General features: G+C 40.3%; 1 protein-coding gene across 1 annotated transcript in view; it reads right to left on the reverse strand.

The window, feature by feature from the left end:
* Positions 1-7,703: 7,703 nt before the first annotated feature.
* Positions 7,704-15,160, reverse strand: part of MYCBP2 (MYC binding protein 2) — a 171,666-nt gene continuing 164,209 nt past the window's right edge. The window contains exons 75-82 of the mRNA XM_041471250.1: positions 13,857-13,989; positions 13,526-13,629; positions 12,174-12,362; positions 11,549-11,656; positions 10,328-10,537; positions 9,628-9,735; positions 9,258-9,423; positions 7,704-8,497 (exon numbers count right to left, since the gene is read on the reverse strand). Coding sequence (XP_041327184.1) covers positions 8,382-8,497; positions 9,258-9,423; positions 9,628-9,735; positions 10,328-10,537; positions 11,549-11,656; positions 12,174-12,362; positions 13,526-13,629; positions 13,857-13,989 — 1,134 coding nt within the window. The 3' untranslated portion in view covers positions 7,704-8,381. The remainder of the gene's footprint in view (positions 8,498-9,257; positions 9,424-9,627; positions 9,736-10,327; positions 10,538-11,548; positions 11,657-12,173; positions 12,363-13,525; positions 13,630-13,856; positions 13,990-15,160) is intronic.

Genomic DNA, 15,160 nt, shown 5'->3' on the forward strand with positions numbered 1-15,160 from the left:
GCATGGGGCCCTGAGCTGGACACAGCACTGCAGCTGTGGCCTCACCAGTGCCGAGTACAGGGGGACAATCCCTGCCCTGGCCCTGCTGGCCGCACCATTGCTGATACATCCAGGATGGCACTGGCCTTCTTGGCCACCTGGGCACGCTGAATATTACCAGCGATGGAGCTGGATCTTCATCACCAGTACAGCCGGTTTTGTTCTGTGATCTGAAAGCCCCATGTGAGGCTGGCCTTAGGAATAGATGTAAGAGGGAAAGCAAGCCACCAATGTGTCCTAGGCCGGCAGGCACTGGGAATGATGTGCCTGGGATTTTGCCAGGCAGAGAAGACAAAGTGATGTGTGACATTTCCCATGGGCTGCATATGCCTCGTCATCATGTGTCCTTTGTGCATGTGGTACACTCCAATAGACCTCATTATTCAGCCCTGTATGTGTCCAAACTCTTTACAGTTGTTGAGATCCACAAAACTTAATTATTAATGTATTGCAAGCTATAGTAAATAAATTACTGCTCAAATTGTTGTAATCCAAATTCTTGTCATTTAGTTTCTTGGAAACAGCCCTTGTGATCCTGTGCTCACCCCAGTCTTGAAATGGCTTTGAAACATTCTTCAGTGGTCACTCTCAAATGTCAGCATCCCTGAGATCTTTAAGAAGCACTTTATAAAAATACATTTCCTTGCATACTTTAAGTCAGTTAATTTATTTTTTTTAAGTTTAGTTCCTTGAGATTATTGGGGGGGGGGGGGGGGAAGGGGGGAAAAAAGACTTGTCCAGAAACAGAATTGTTTTTCAGTGAGAAACAGAAATTTTTATTTTGAGTTTCTGTGAGAAAATAATCTCTTTTTCTCCATTTCAGAATGTCTTGAGCTGTTTACTAAAGCTCAGCCATTACAATTCCATGTGTATTTATGAATATACATCCAGTCTTTAGCTTTTCAGGAAATGCAACAAAAATCTGGAAATAAGAAGTGAGTTATCACCTTACCTTGAGCAGATTAATGAGTATCTTAGACAACCTTGTAATAGCAAATATGTGACTGTATAGGAGACAGCTGTATAAACCTTGGTGGGTAATGAGGTGTGTTTTTGAAGGAAGCCAATACTGTCAAGAAACCTGCAATAACTGTTTTGCTGTCCCCATCTGGAAATGTTCTGTCTTTCATTCCCACTGCTTAGGAATTCCCTTTTCAGCCCTTGTGTTCCAGGTCAGAGTTTCTAATGGTGGGAAGAAAACAGCCCCCAATTACAGTTTCTGGTAAAGACAAGTCATATTTGCAAGTATGTAACTTGCAAACTGCTGGAGATGTGGGAGAAAAAGTCAGACTGACTGCAAAGGTTGGAACTAGACCTGGGCCCAGACTGTGGGGAGAAGGATCTATTTTTTATCAACAAATACGGAGCAAGCAGCTGCTGCTTCTCCTGGTCACTTCTCTTAGTGTTTTAAGGCAGCATTATGTGCTTTATGATGTAGTGTATCTGGGCCATGTCATGTGAAGTCAGTAAAAATATATTTTCATCAAGATTTATGCTCTGATCAAGTTCTGATGTCTGCAGGAAAAAAACAAACAAACAAACAAACAAACAAAAAAAAAAAACCAAAACATCTTTTGACCAAAACAAACATTTTCTTAGTTTGTGTAGAAGTCTTTCAAACAGTTGCAATTTCATTATTTTTAAGGTAACACTACTTTAAAACCCTTGCATTATCTGAGTTTCACTGTATTGACTTACTGGGAGGGACTTCTTACAGTGCCGAGCAGTTACAATTTGCTGCCTTATCTTTGGAGTAAACAAAGTTTGGCTCACTGCCTGTGCCCTTCTTTGCTTTGTTGTAGCCGCTTGTGTAAGTTTTAGGCACCCTTTGTGTGTGTAGGAGAGCAGAACAAGTGCAGAAAGCACTCCCAGCATGACACTCTTTGGGGACATAGCAGCTAAAATCAGCAAGGCAGCTGCAGCTCTGTCCTTGGGGCCAACCCAGGCCCTGGACATGGTGCAGAGCACTGACAAAAATATCTGCGGTGTCAGTGGGCAAAGCACAAGAACCGCGCAGTTTATCAGAGCTGAATGAAAGAAAACCTGCGGGCAGCTGGGGGTGTGGGCTCCTGGTGAGCCCCCAGGGCTGGCTCTGGTTTAGCTGGCAGACAGAGCCCTGCAGAGCCCCTGGACTCAGGGAGCTGGCACTGAGATAGGTGGCAGCAGGGTAAGAAGGGGCCAAGCAGTAAAGGTTCAAAGAACATCCACAGGTCTGGGCTATTCTGTGTTGTTGCCGTGTTGTTGCCAGTGGTGGCTGGGCACTTTGGAGCTTTAGTCAGGAACTTGGACACCCCTGTCAGGTGTGTCTGCATTCAGTAGTCTCCCTGCCTTACACTAATCACTTAACTAACAGCAAATGGGGTTTTGAGAGAGGAATATTTTAATTTTTTTTTTTTTTTTTTTTTTTTGGTGTATGCTTTTAGTAGTAACAGAAAAAGGCCATGGCCTATGCTGAGCCCTGCTATGCAAAAATGAGACTATTGAGGAAACTGCATTGTAACTTTTTATTTTTCAAAAAGAGACGAGAAGCTCCCTGCAGTTTCAGTTTTTCTGATGGGAGAGTTACTCACTTAGAGATGTGAAGCAGCCCTCGCTGTCACCATGTGAATATGAGGAACAGCCCACAGGCATAAAACCCAAGACATAGCCAGTAAAATCTCAGTGTCTAACAGGGGATCTCACCACCTCAGGCTGAGGTTGTACAGAACACCTCATTTCAGCTGGCAGACTGCCTGCCTGATGAAGCCACAACAATGTTTCAAGAGCCAGGTCTTGAGTATAAATGCTGCACCTTTTAGCACTGAAAGTCTACTGTGCTGATTTTCTGGCCATATTCAAGTAGCTCTGAAGCATTCCTGAAGCAAGGCGCTGTGCTCCACCCTGATAAGCCTGGCTTGCATTTGGCTAGGATAAGAATCCAGAGGGGAAAATCACAGTAGCAGTTGGAAGAGAGTTAAGTAACCATAGCAGACCAGATCCAGCTATGATGAAAGTATGTCAGGCTTGCAGGGCATGAGTAGCTCTGACTGAATGAAAATAGAAGTTCTGAAAAATATGGAGAATATTAATGTGATGAGTAGTGGCTGAAAGACCTGGTCTAGAATGTCTGTGACAATCTTAATTCTCAGCAGATTATGCTGAAAAAGAAAATACAGAGGAAAGCTGAACCTATTAATTAGCAATGCCAAAAGAAGTGAATGTTTTTTCAGTAATGGATATCATTAGGGAAACTTCCTGGTTTTATTTTCTCAACATGTCTATACAGGAAGATTTTCTGTGGTGAGGGACTTTCTTATACTGTTAGAATGTGGTATTATGGACTGCTAAAAAGACCTTACAGAATAGAAGCTGTAACTCAAGTTTTCTTTTTTTTTTTTTTTTTTTTTTTCAGTATCCTTTTTTTTTTTTTTTTTTTTTTTTTTAAACAGTAGCTGCAAATAAAATGGTCTTTAAAGCAGCAGGCCTCAATTTAAGGCCTCATGGCCACAGAAAAATACAAAGATAAAATTAAGGATGAGCAACAGCAGGATAGAACGTTGCCTGCAACAGGCTGATTACCTGATGTTGTTGCTCATGGTTCAGTAGAAGCTGGAGATAATTCTTTTTAAAGGTTTCTCGCTGTCTAAATATTGTTTCTGTCTCTAGAGGATCTAGTAATTCTTTCCAGATGAATGGCTCCCATGGTTGCTTCGTGGGTAAAAGCTGTTGTACCACTCTATTTTGTTAGGTAATACAGTGAAAGCTTGTTTGCTGGAGCCCCTCTGACAGGGGAGTCTCGTGGCATGGCCTTGGCTAGGGCTGCGTACAAACGGGCAGAGTGGGCTGAGCTGTGCCCTGCAGCACAGACAGCACCTCATCTTTGCCATGGCTGATCCATGGACAGAGCAGTGCTGCTGGAAAAGGCAGTGCCAGCTCATTGGTAGGTTGGTCTGACAGCATCCTGCCAGTAGAGTTCTTTGGTTTACAGGAATTTTCTCTGTGCTTTGTGTAGCTCCTTGCAAATCAGTTCCATTGACTCTGCCAGTGGGTGAGGAGTTAATGTGATCAGCAAGCCACAGCAGTAAAAATTCCCAAACAGACTTATTGCTAAGGGGGGCTGGCATTTGTATGAGGATTGGTCTTCGTACCAAGGCATGGAAGGAGGGTACCTTATGTGTGATGTGAAATGTGTCCTGCAAGGGCACCCTAAAGCTGTTTTTCAAACATGGTTTGTTTCTAAGTCTTGTATCCTAGCACTGCAGGCAAAACCCAGAAGTTATTGACCAGTTCCTTGATTGTATGAGAGTGTTGGATGAACAGATCCAAAGTCCTGCCTGTGGGCACCTATTCATGGGAAAGGTCAAATTCAGTCAGCAGTAAGGCACTCTGGCTGTGCCAAAATTTAGGAGTTGCTTGGTGGGAGGTACATAGTTGTGTCCAGCCTCCATCAAGAGGGAAATAAAGATTTATGAACCTAGGCCATTCCACAACCCACTAGGAGTATGGAAAAAGCCAAAGATGTAGAAATAGAGACGACTATCTTATGAGTAACAACTGGAATGTTGTTGCTCAAATTCTGTTTGTATTGGAGAAAAGGGAAACAGAGATGGATACAAACCCAGCGTATCATCTTACACGTGTTATGTCCATTAGAGCAAAATCTGTGGAGAGCTGTGTTTACCCTGTAGCTTGGATCATCCCATTGCAATTACTGCTCTGTGACAGGGTCCACTGAACAACCTGCCCTCGGGCAAATGCTTTTAAAAAGCTGTTGTTCAGGTCCACCAGCCAGGTTTCTAAGTATCTTTGCTAGGAATTGGCATTAGGATGGTGAGATCATACCCCATTCACACCAAACCTCCTGAATCTCTAGCTTAAAGTGATGTGACACTGCTGCCCACATGGCCACAGTGAAGTATGCATTCCCTTTGTGTGCCAGCATACTCAATGCCATCCTTCCTTCCTCTAATGGCTGTTCTGTCAGAGTACATGGCAGAGGTGAGACCTAGGAACGGGGCTGGGTGGAATGGGAATGCTCTCCAGGGCAGCTGAGTGAGCAGAAAAGTTAAACTCTACAGGGGAGGATGTATTATGATGACAGAGTCACATTCAGGAAAGGAATATTACTGAATGAACAGACAGGGAGGTGGAAATACTAGATTAGCTGAGACCTAACATGGGCTAAGGATGCTTGAATCACTTGGGATGCAGAAATGAGTGGGAGTATAGAAGCAATGCCATGGATGGCAGTAGCAAAGGAGACTGTGTACTGCTCAGTGGATGACCCAAAGCACTGTCTCAAGTACCCATCCAAGGTTTCAGTGTTCAAATCCCCTTTCAGGTACACAGAAACTTGGTACATCCAAAGAGATTGTATTTAAATGAGCAGCCACAGCCTACATGTAACACTGAGGCAAGAGCAGAGAGCATCTCCTGAATCCCAAGAGACTGCAGTGGTGGGTATTACCTGAGAAAACTCCCTGGACCAGGTGGCAGGGGACATCTCTGGGTGATTATCAATAATAATCGCAGTCCCCATTGCATCTGGCTGCTGTGTAATCAGTGTGTTGTTCTGTATTTGGCTGCATCTCTGTAGGAATGCCTGGTGAGGAGCCAGATCCTGGAATGTTGGGCAGCACAAGCTCACTACCACACCCCATCGGTGAGAGTGGGGGCTGTGACAGCACAGCCGTTCCAGTGCACCTTGGGCTGAGGGACAAGCCTCTGCCCTACAACCACTGCACTCTCGCACCTGCAGTATGTGGCATGGCTTAAAGAGTGCTGCGGAAAAACCCTGCAAAGTTTGAGCTCTATCCTGAATGGCTGGGTGGGCCTGCAACTCCCTAGCTAAGCCTCTGTCTAGGTGAAACATGAACCTAGAAACATGATGGAATTAGCAAAACCTGTTTTGTAAGGACCAAGTTTATTTGGCCCTGATGATGACATGTTAATTAGCTGTATCTTATTAACTTTTATTGTTCACATTGTGTTCAATGGGTGGATACACCCATAAAAGTTTAAGCTATTTTTAAACTAACAACCCAAGTGTGAGCACTGAGGCCTCGCCTTGGCCAGCAGCTGAGTTTGGTATAAATTAGCTGAGTGTGGTGGGCTGTGGCAAACAGGGTGGTACAAACGAGAACTGACTATTTCCACTGCGTGGGCAGTGGATCAACAGCTGACAGAAAAACATGTGAGACTGCTGGAAAGGCATACAGCAATCTTATTGTGGACTGATCTGATTAGCAGCCTGTGCCGGCATCTGCTATAATCACCGGCAGAGATCGGCGTGGGGGGATGCGGTGACGTGAATGTCTGAGACAGTGTGGGAGCAGCGTGCCCAAGGTTCAACCATTACGTGAGAAGTTGAGCTCTGTGCAAGAGCCTGATGTTCACACGTGGCTGTGCTGCCTCCCTGGAGTGGTGATAGGGGATGGTCAGCTATGTCCACACCATAATCTTAATTTCCTAAATTAACACTCATATTAATCTGAAATTAAAGAGGAAGCTGAAAAAAATAGATGGTGCTACACTCTTGATTTTCTAAAAATGACAATGGGTCAGATACCCAATACAGGGACAATCACTTCCCTGGCCCTGCTGGCCACACTATTTTTGACACAGGTCAGAGGCCACTGGCTCTCTTGGCCACCTGGGCACCCTGCTGGCTCATGTTCAGGTGCTGTTGACCAGCACCCCCAGGTCCTTTGCTGCTGGGCAGCTTTCCAGCCCTTCCCCCAGCCTGTGGCACGGCATGGGGTTGCTGTGACCCAAGTGCAGGATCCAGCACTTGGCCTTGTTGAACTTCACACAACTGGCCTCGGCCCACTGATCCAGCCCGTCCCGATCCCTCGGCAGAGCTACAGTGAATAAGATCAATTGTACCTCACAGGGGTGTGAACTAGGCAGAACTATTTTAAAGTGCAGGTATATATGCTGCTCTAGGTGAACCTGTTTTAGCAGGGGGCGTTGGACAAGATGGTCTGCAGAAGTCTCTTCCAACGCCAACCTTTCTGTGATTCTCTGATTCCAGATGTCTGAAGATAGGCAAGATGGATCCCACGGTTCCAATCTTATCAAGATTGTCTGGTGTGGATGCCATCTACCAATATCTTAAATGTAAAAGGCAGTAACACACTTTTCATCAGGTTCAAGACAGAAATGTTAGAAAGGGAGTTGAACACATCTACGAAAAAAAATCCAAAGAGAAAAATCTTAACAAATAGAAGTTTTCACTTGAAGTTATATTCTGCATTCATTATGCAGGTGCAGAGGACTTAGGACTCTTATAACATGAACATTTTGAAATTCAAAAAGCTGTTTGTCCTAAAAGTGGGAGTCTTAAACTGTTCTAAAATATTAGGAGTCTTCAGTAAAATAAAACTGATCAAAAATAATTTAAATGCAGTCTTCTTTTGTGTTTTAAAACACTGTTGGTAATTGAAATGGCAATACAATTCTACATGCATGCTAGAACATTTATCCAACTTTTCTGTTGAGAAATGGAGTCGTGCTTTTCACATCTTAAGTACTTCCATAACCACCAGTTTACCCAAAAACTTTCCTACTTTTCAAGAGTCTGCTGACATAATTACAGGACACCTCTCTTCTTCCCCTTCCCTCCCCACTCCCCCACTCTGTTTTAAGAGTGTTTCTGAAAATGGAGGCTTACACATTTGTTAGACTTTCACTGTATAAAAATGTACAGTGGCTTTATTGACATGTACATTCCATTATGTTTACAGCTGCAAGATATGAGGCACACTCAGTATTGCACTTCATTAAAATTTCAGGCTCAAACATAACCCAGAAGTTTAAATGAAACTGCTGTTGTAATTTAATATTTCTTATACAGGACAAACATTGATACCTTTATATACAGGGTGATACTTGTTACATTTATGCCTTCCTAACACATTTTTTATAACAGTCTAGGAAATAAACCAGAATATTCCTCTTTCCCATCCCCACTTGTGATGCGTTACAATTGTACAAGATTACAAAAAGTCAGTATACAATAATCAATATTTTTTCTTTCGTCTGAAAGCCAGCATCATTCATAGTCCACAGACACACAGATCCTTTAATAACAATTGTTTATTTGTAAATGTCCAATGTTTCCTAGCCGATGACTGTAATGGCCACATGCAAACACCTCACAAATTTTGATGTCTCGGTTCAAAAAATGTCAATATCTCACAGCAAGAATTATGTACATGGTATTTGGCATCCTTCTTGCACTGTAAATTGTTCCTTTTACCTGGGTTATGGAATGGTCCCATCCTCATCCCAGATGGACTTTGTTTTCAGGACACTTGAGGGATGAGGGCACCTGTTCTGCTCTGGTTAAAAAAAATGCTATTCTAAAAAGTGTGTGCATTTCTGCAAACCCCACAACCCAGAGCAAATTCTTCACCAGTGGGTGGATGGACAACATGAAGTGGACATTCTGTTCCTTCAAGTTGTTTACCTTTGGGACCTACAGTGAATGTAAGGATAAAGGAAAAAAAGAATAGACTAGATTAATGCTTGCAGACAATGTAAACAAACATGTATTACATTTCCTCAAAAAAAACCCAAACTAAGTGAAGGTAATTTGTCTTGTTCAAATGTTGAATTGGTATTTGAAGAGCAAAAAAATAGATCAAACTACCATGTAACTGAAACCAATCAAATTCAAATAAAAAAATGCAAGATGCTTACAGACAGTCACTTAAGGAAGTTTTATCTCATTAATATTGTGGAAGAAATTTGCACAAGCTAAGAAAAAAAACTGAATAATGCGCAAGGGTTATGTTCTGCAGTAAACAATTCTAAGGTTATAGCAGGAGTCCTAATTTATTTGTTTACTTATTTTATGTAAATATTTTAATGAAAAAAATTGCACTTTTAACCCCCAGTCATTTGCTGTATAAAATCAATATACAGCAAATGAACTTAGTAATTAAGGCATTGGGGCAACAGTTTGCAGATAATGGCTACCTAACTACACATACATCACTTAATAATGTGTTAATTTTATCAATATACCATTTTACACATCATTCTACATCTGGAATCTGACCTGATAGAGGGAAATTGAAATGTCTTTCTCTATCAAAGTTCCTAATGTTTACATGATCAGTGCAATGACATTGCCAGAAAACCAAGAAAATACCACCAAGAAGAGCTAATATCAATTAGAACTTATAATTTATTTCAGAATTTAGTGTGGTAAATTTGCTTTGTCAAAGTCCTACCTGCAGGACAGTGTGGGAGCTCTTCTTTAGGGATGCTTGTCATTCTTTGGAAATCATCATGGCAAGCATTGCAAAAATGCGTTGTCCCGAAACAGAAAAAAACGGCAACTGAACAGCAGTAGCGGCATTTGTACTCTAAGAAATCCGTACCGTGTTTGGGACACATCTGAACAAAGGAAAGCAAACACCAGTCAGTGAAGTAGCCATGTTTAACAATCCCAACAACTCACTTCTACCTTCTGTAGAAAACAATAATGGTATACAATATTGTACAATACATGTAATTACGAATGACTGTGAATTATTGTACAGCTCAGGTACTCAGAGTTTCAGAATGAAATAAAAACATGAATAGAAAATATTTACTTACCTGAGCCCTTGAAACATCAGAGCAGGCACCACAAATAAGTTCTCTTGGATCATAATCATCTCCTTGTCCAGCCTCAGCATCACAACGAGCTTCACCACCAAAATATGCCTTAATTGCATATAGAAATGATTGGATGTTAAATCAGAGACAATTGTTCTTTTAACAATTCTTTTCAGTTTAAGCAATTCCATTTGTAAGGGGAATATGACAAATGACTACCATTTCAGTGGCCTCCACTCTTCTGAGCTCTCTTAACTCTGCAGGTACGTGGTCTTGAGGCACTCGGAATGTCCCTCAGTCTCAGGATGAACAAGACCAAAAACTGCAATATAGCCTGCTCTTTGCCAGGGACTCTAAGGCTTTTGGAACAGCATTTGGATGCTCAGTGAACCCTATGTCAGCATTAAGTAGCAGCTTGAGGTGAATAGGTACCGGAGGAAGTAGGCAATGCACCTTCTTGTAAGTGGCCATTGACTCGAGGTGCTTTTGGTTTCTGAGCTGCTCTGTATACATGCTTGAGCTTTACTAGCTAGGATACTATTTACATCTCATTAGCCCAACACTCAATTTTTTAAATTATGATTCTATAAGCGACATCTTTTCCTGCCTTTCTGCTGCATACACAATGTATTAAACATCTGTTCTGTTTTAAGAAATTACTTGTGAAATGGTAACATCCATTTAGTAAATACCACCATACCTTTTTGCACTTGTAGCAAACGTAATAAGCATATCTGTTCATAGCATAGCCAGCTGGGTCATTATAAAATCTAACACCTGGCGTTGTGATGGCCTCACTCTTGTGCAGCCCTTCATACTCCAATCTCATTAGTGCTTTTCTCCTTACATCTTCATAGAGTTCTTTGATTGGATCAAGCAAATCCTTTAATACTGTGTGATTGATTTTGTTCTGAAATAAAAAAAAAGCTGATTAAAGTATCGTGCATCTTTATCCCAACAGCTATGATTATTTGTGTTATAGTCAGGCACAAATAGCATGACAGATGTCATAAAAACATACAGGCCTGGACAGTGGACATTTCAAAAAATGGCTGATAGAGAATGCACTCTATTTGCTGTAAAAATGGTATCCATGAAGGCTTTTTCTATGGCCTGTTGTGATATGGGAGCATCAACTCTTCCAACAGACTAACAGCCAGGGAGGTGGTGAAGAGCTTATGAAATATTCACCACAGCACAGGAATATTTCTGTAATCTTGGTCCTTTTGCTCAGCAAGTAAGCATAATGACTGACAGTCCTCTATGGCAGTTCTTTATCAATTAGTGACCACAAGCCACTGCCATTAATTACCACAACACATGACAGAAGAACCACAAGCATGCAGAATAGCTGACCATTCCCAAATTTCAACTTCCTAGGGTGGGGTAAGGTGCTCTTCTTTCCAGTGGCTATTATGTGCTTTTGCTTACAGCAATTTAAATTTTATGGAGTTCAAGAGGAATTGTTAGTAACTTTGCTGAACTAAATACATGTATTCTTTGGCTCTGCCCTCATACTGAAAAGCAAAGCAGCTTTAAAAGTGGTTAGTAAAATAGAAGAATAGAGAATTCCTGCTTCAAAATAGTGTGCTTTAAGATTACTTCTTCCCCTCCCCGCTATCACCAAATACTGGGAATTCACAAGCTGATGTTGGTAAGAATGAAACAATATTAAGACGATGTCTGGACTATGCTTTCTTTTTAAGAGGACACCTCAGGGAACAGTAGGAGAAAGTAAAAGGATGCATCAATGCTAGTCTTTCTATAGCAACATGTGGACTTAAGAAAACAAGTCACGTATAACTCATTTACACTGTACCAAGCAATACAGTATTAACAAAAAAAAAAGAAAAAAGAAAAAAAATGAAAAGGAAAGTATCAGGTAAGTTTTTTGACTTTGGCAGGGAAACAGCTCATTTACCTTGCAAATTGGGCAGGACATAAACCCGAAAGTAATCCTTGGGCCAAGCCATCTGTTTTCTAGTACTCGCTGACAGCATTGCAAATGGAAAACATGGCTGCAGTCCAGCTTTAGAAAAGAGTTAAGTGTAAGTGAATACTGAAGTTACATTAACCACTAAAGTAGAAGCAGTTATTTGCTTTTAAGTGGCAACATGGCAACATATATCAATTCCAGTATTAATTTATTTGCAACCCTAGAAGATCCCTATTTTCTTCTTAACAACACGAAAGAACATAAAATGGGCATTAAAATCATAACCACACCAAGATCACGTATGGATGTATGAAATAAATGTGAATTATTTAAACTAATTACCTCAGTTGTTTTACTCCTTTATAAAATACCATGTATTTAACAAAGTAGACATAACAAACTGAATTGATCCAATCTGCTTTCTTGAAACAGAATGCCAGACAAAAAGAAAACTTTTTGAGTAGCTTAACTATTGTTAACTATTGGTGTCTGTTTTCAAATTTTGAAAAGCGTAATTTGAAAGACTTTATATTTTCACTTCCTTCATACTACACATTACAATCATAATAGTAATCTCTTAAAAGGGGAACAAAACAAACAAACAAAAAACCTGGATAGCTGGTGCTGCTGAAAGTGCTTCAGTAAAGCAGATCATGCACATGTCATCAGCATCTTGTTTCAGAGTTGTAGCGTTTTTATCGCAGCCATGCAGGCACGGCAAACAGTGCTCTTCGTTCTTAACACCTCCGCAGGGGTGACCGCAGGGGTGTGTCTTGCTGCAGGCAATCTTAGCATACTCCTAAACAAATATAAAGTAGAGAGTTAATCATCTCTTCCCCTTCACTGAGTGTTCTGACAGTGTCGCTTTTTGAAGGACTGCTGGTCCGTGCAATAAACTGAGATGGAAGAATAATGGTTTGTATTGTCTGCTGCTGCCTCAGGTACTTGGGACAAGCTGAACGTCGTGTACTTGAAATAACAATTTCTCCTTTGTTTACCTGCACTGCTCCTGAATGCAAACGGCTTAATGAAACCATAATTTAAAACTTTCAATAGAAAGAGAACTGTTCTTTGATCCTCTTTTTCTTTGTGTGCTTCTTATATATTGAGTGCTGACCCTGTATTAACAGCCTTTAAGGTACCTGCAGATTTTGGAGAAGCTTCAAGTAACTCACCCTTTAAGAATACATTATAAGCTAATCATTAATCAGCATAAAGTGATTTTACATGGAAATGGATTTTTAACCACTTCTAATTCCCATCCCTACTAAACAGAAAACCTACAGACGTTACCCAGAAGCTAGCAACAAATTGAACTAATTTATAACTGTAATGAACTGTTAGTTAACTGTTCATTAATGAACTGTATTAGGTCCTCTGTATAGGCTGACAGAGAAAAAAAGATGACCAATTTGCTTCACTTAGACAGAAATAAGTAAGGCAAAGTAAGAAACTGGTTATGATTTGGGCCCTCTGCCAATTGCACCCAGTGTAGGGCACAGAAACACTCAGGATACGTGGCTACAGATGAGAAACCTGGCCAAGTCTTAAATGTTCTACACTCACATAATACACAGGCTCTTGAGCAAACTTTTTATCGAGCTTTCCAGTACATTTGACTTTATACTGACAGTGTGTATTTTACTTTATAATTGCAAGGCTGTTGTGAAAACTTGAGGTGCACAATAGACTTGTGAAAACTTAAGAATGATTCTGAAGATAATAATGAAACTACCCAGTACCTAAGTTGACTATTCGTGTTCATAGTCTGTAATTAAAACATTTACAAACTCAGAAGTATTTGAATGGTGATATTCAATATTAGAAACTTTTCATAGGACAGATCTGATTTAAAATGGACCACAGGGATAAACAAGGTTTGTTCAAAATAAGAAACCCATTTCAAACTATGATCTCTTCTATTTACGTAATTAATGATGCTTGATACTTGCTAATACACACCTGGCAGTCCGTATCAGAACAAACACTTCCCACTGCTGATAATTCTGTTCCACTCCTACATCCACAGAACCGGCATGCTTCAGAACTGCTGGTGGTCGGTTTGCCTACGGCACAAGAGACAACAAGGCCAAAAATGATCTCATGAAACACAAGGGACTGATACTCTATCAGACATCAAAGCAGCATTCACAGGAAACAACCAGAAAGCCAACAATTCTTATGCAGCTAAACTATTCTACTTTTATTAACAAATATTTAAAAGCATTGCCCTAAAGCAGGTGAAAATCACAATAAGCAGGATCAAGAGCAAGTAGTAACAGTTGTGTTTTACCTGTCTGTTCTCTAAACTCCACCATAGCCTTCATAGTTTTTGAATCTGCTAATGCCATCAGCCAGAAAAGTTTGGTCCTACCACAGCCCTCATGGAGATCAACTTTGATAGCTTCTTCTTCTTCTTTGAACACCTGTCAAGTTAAACAGCGTGTTTAATTAGAGCATGAACCCGTCTCTGTTATTCCTCTTTGGATTTATACCAGACATTTTATAGATTCTGTGAGATTGTCTACTGAAAGCTGTTTTTCTTTTACATGTTCTATAACTGGTACATATTGCAGATATGCAGGATAAAGGTTTCATTTTAGAAGTAAAAATGAATAAAATTAACTCTTGATCTAACATGGCGGAGAAACAATAGTGTAGCAATGCTAAGAATAGAGCTGCACAATTTTTTCTGATTTAATAAATACAGACCTTGGACTTCAAATTCCTACACAACATATCCAGCAGGCACAGAATATTAAAAGCACAATACAACATCAGAAATATTTTCACATAACCATGCTAGTAGCTTATCAAAGCAACACTGAGAATTAAGGTCTTAATAACAAGTACTACAGAGTAACAATTATAGAAGTGTGTAATATTAATATTTTTGACTTTCATATAAATACACAGTGGATATTTTTGGCTACAATGAGGAAAATATAAAGTTTTTGCAAAATAAAAAAACTGCAAGAGATCCTTAGGGAATTTCATGCAGTCTCTTCTTTTGCTCCTTTCCCAAGCTTTGAAGGCAGTTCTGTTTGCATTTGTTTCACCTGTAATGCAAGGAAAGTTAGAATTTTCCCAGGTATGGATGTACACAGCTCACTTTAATTTTTACTAGAATCAGAAAAAAAATCCCTAGCTGCTTCACAAAGTATTCACATAAGCACATCTGAGTAACTTACAGGCTGTCCTTTCTAGAGGGGAGAGAAAATACATTAAAGAGGTATGTATGACTGAAGCTGGACCAAGAACAGGAAGCAAACAGAAAACAGGACAGAGGGAACATGACAGAATTGAAATTGAATTTGAGAGGCTTAATACGTGAGATGTAAAGGTAAAAGTGGTGAATAACGAGCAAAAATTTAAACATGCTTTTAGAAGTAAACAGGAAAATCTGGTAAGTAGCTATTTTGGACAGATAAAAGGAAAAATGTGAGGTGTTCTATGAGATAAGAACTTACTTTTTATCAACTGTAATCTGAACAGGCTATATAGGAAAAATGAGAAAAATGAATGAGACTAGACTGTGCTGTGGCATGACAGAAGAGTAGACATAAAATGATCTTAGGATGACAAAACAGGAAAATT

The sequence above is a fragment of the Pyrgilauda ruficollis genome, unplaced genomic scaffold, assembly GCF_017590135.1.
Source record: "Pyrgilauda ruficollis isolate IOZ18807 unplaced genomic scaffold, ASM1759013v1 scaffold26, whole genome shotgun sequence".
NCBI classification, from domain to species: domain Eukaryota; kingdom Metazoa; phylum Chordata; class Aves; order Passeriformes; family Passeridae; genus Pyrgilauda; species Pyrgilauda ruficollis.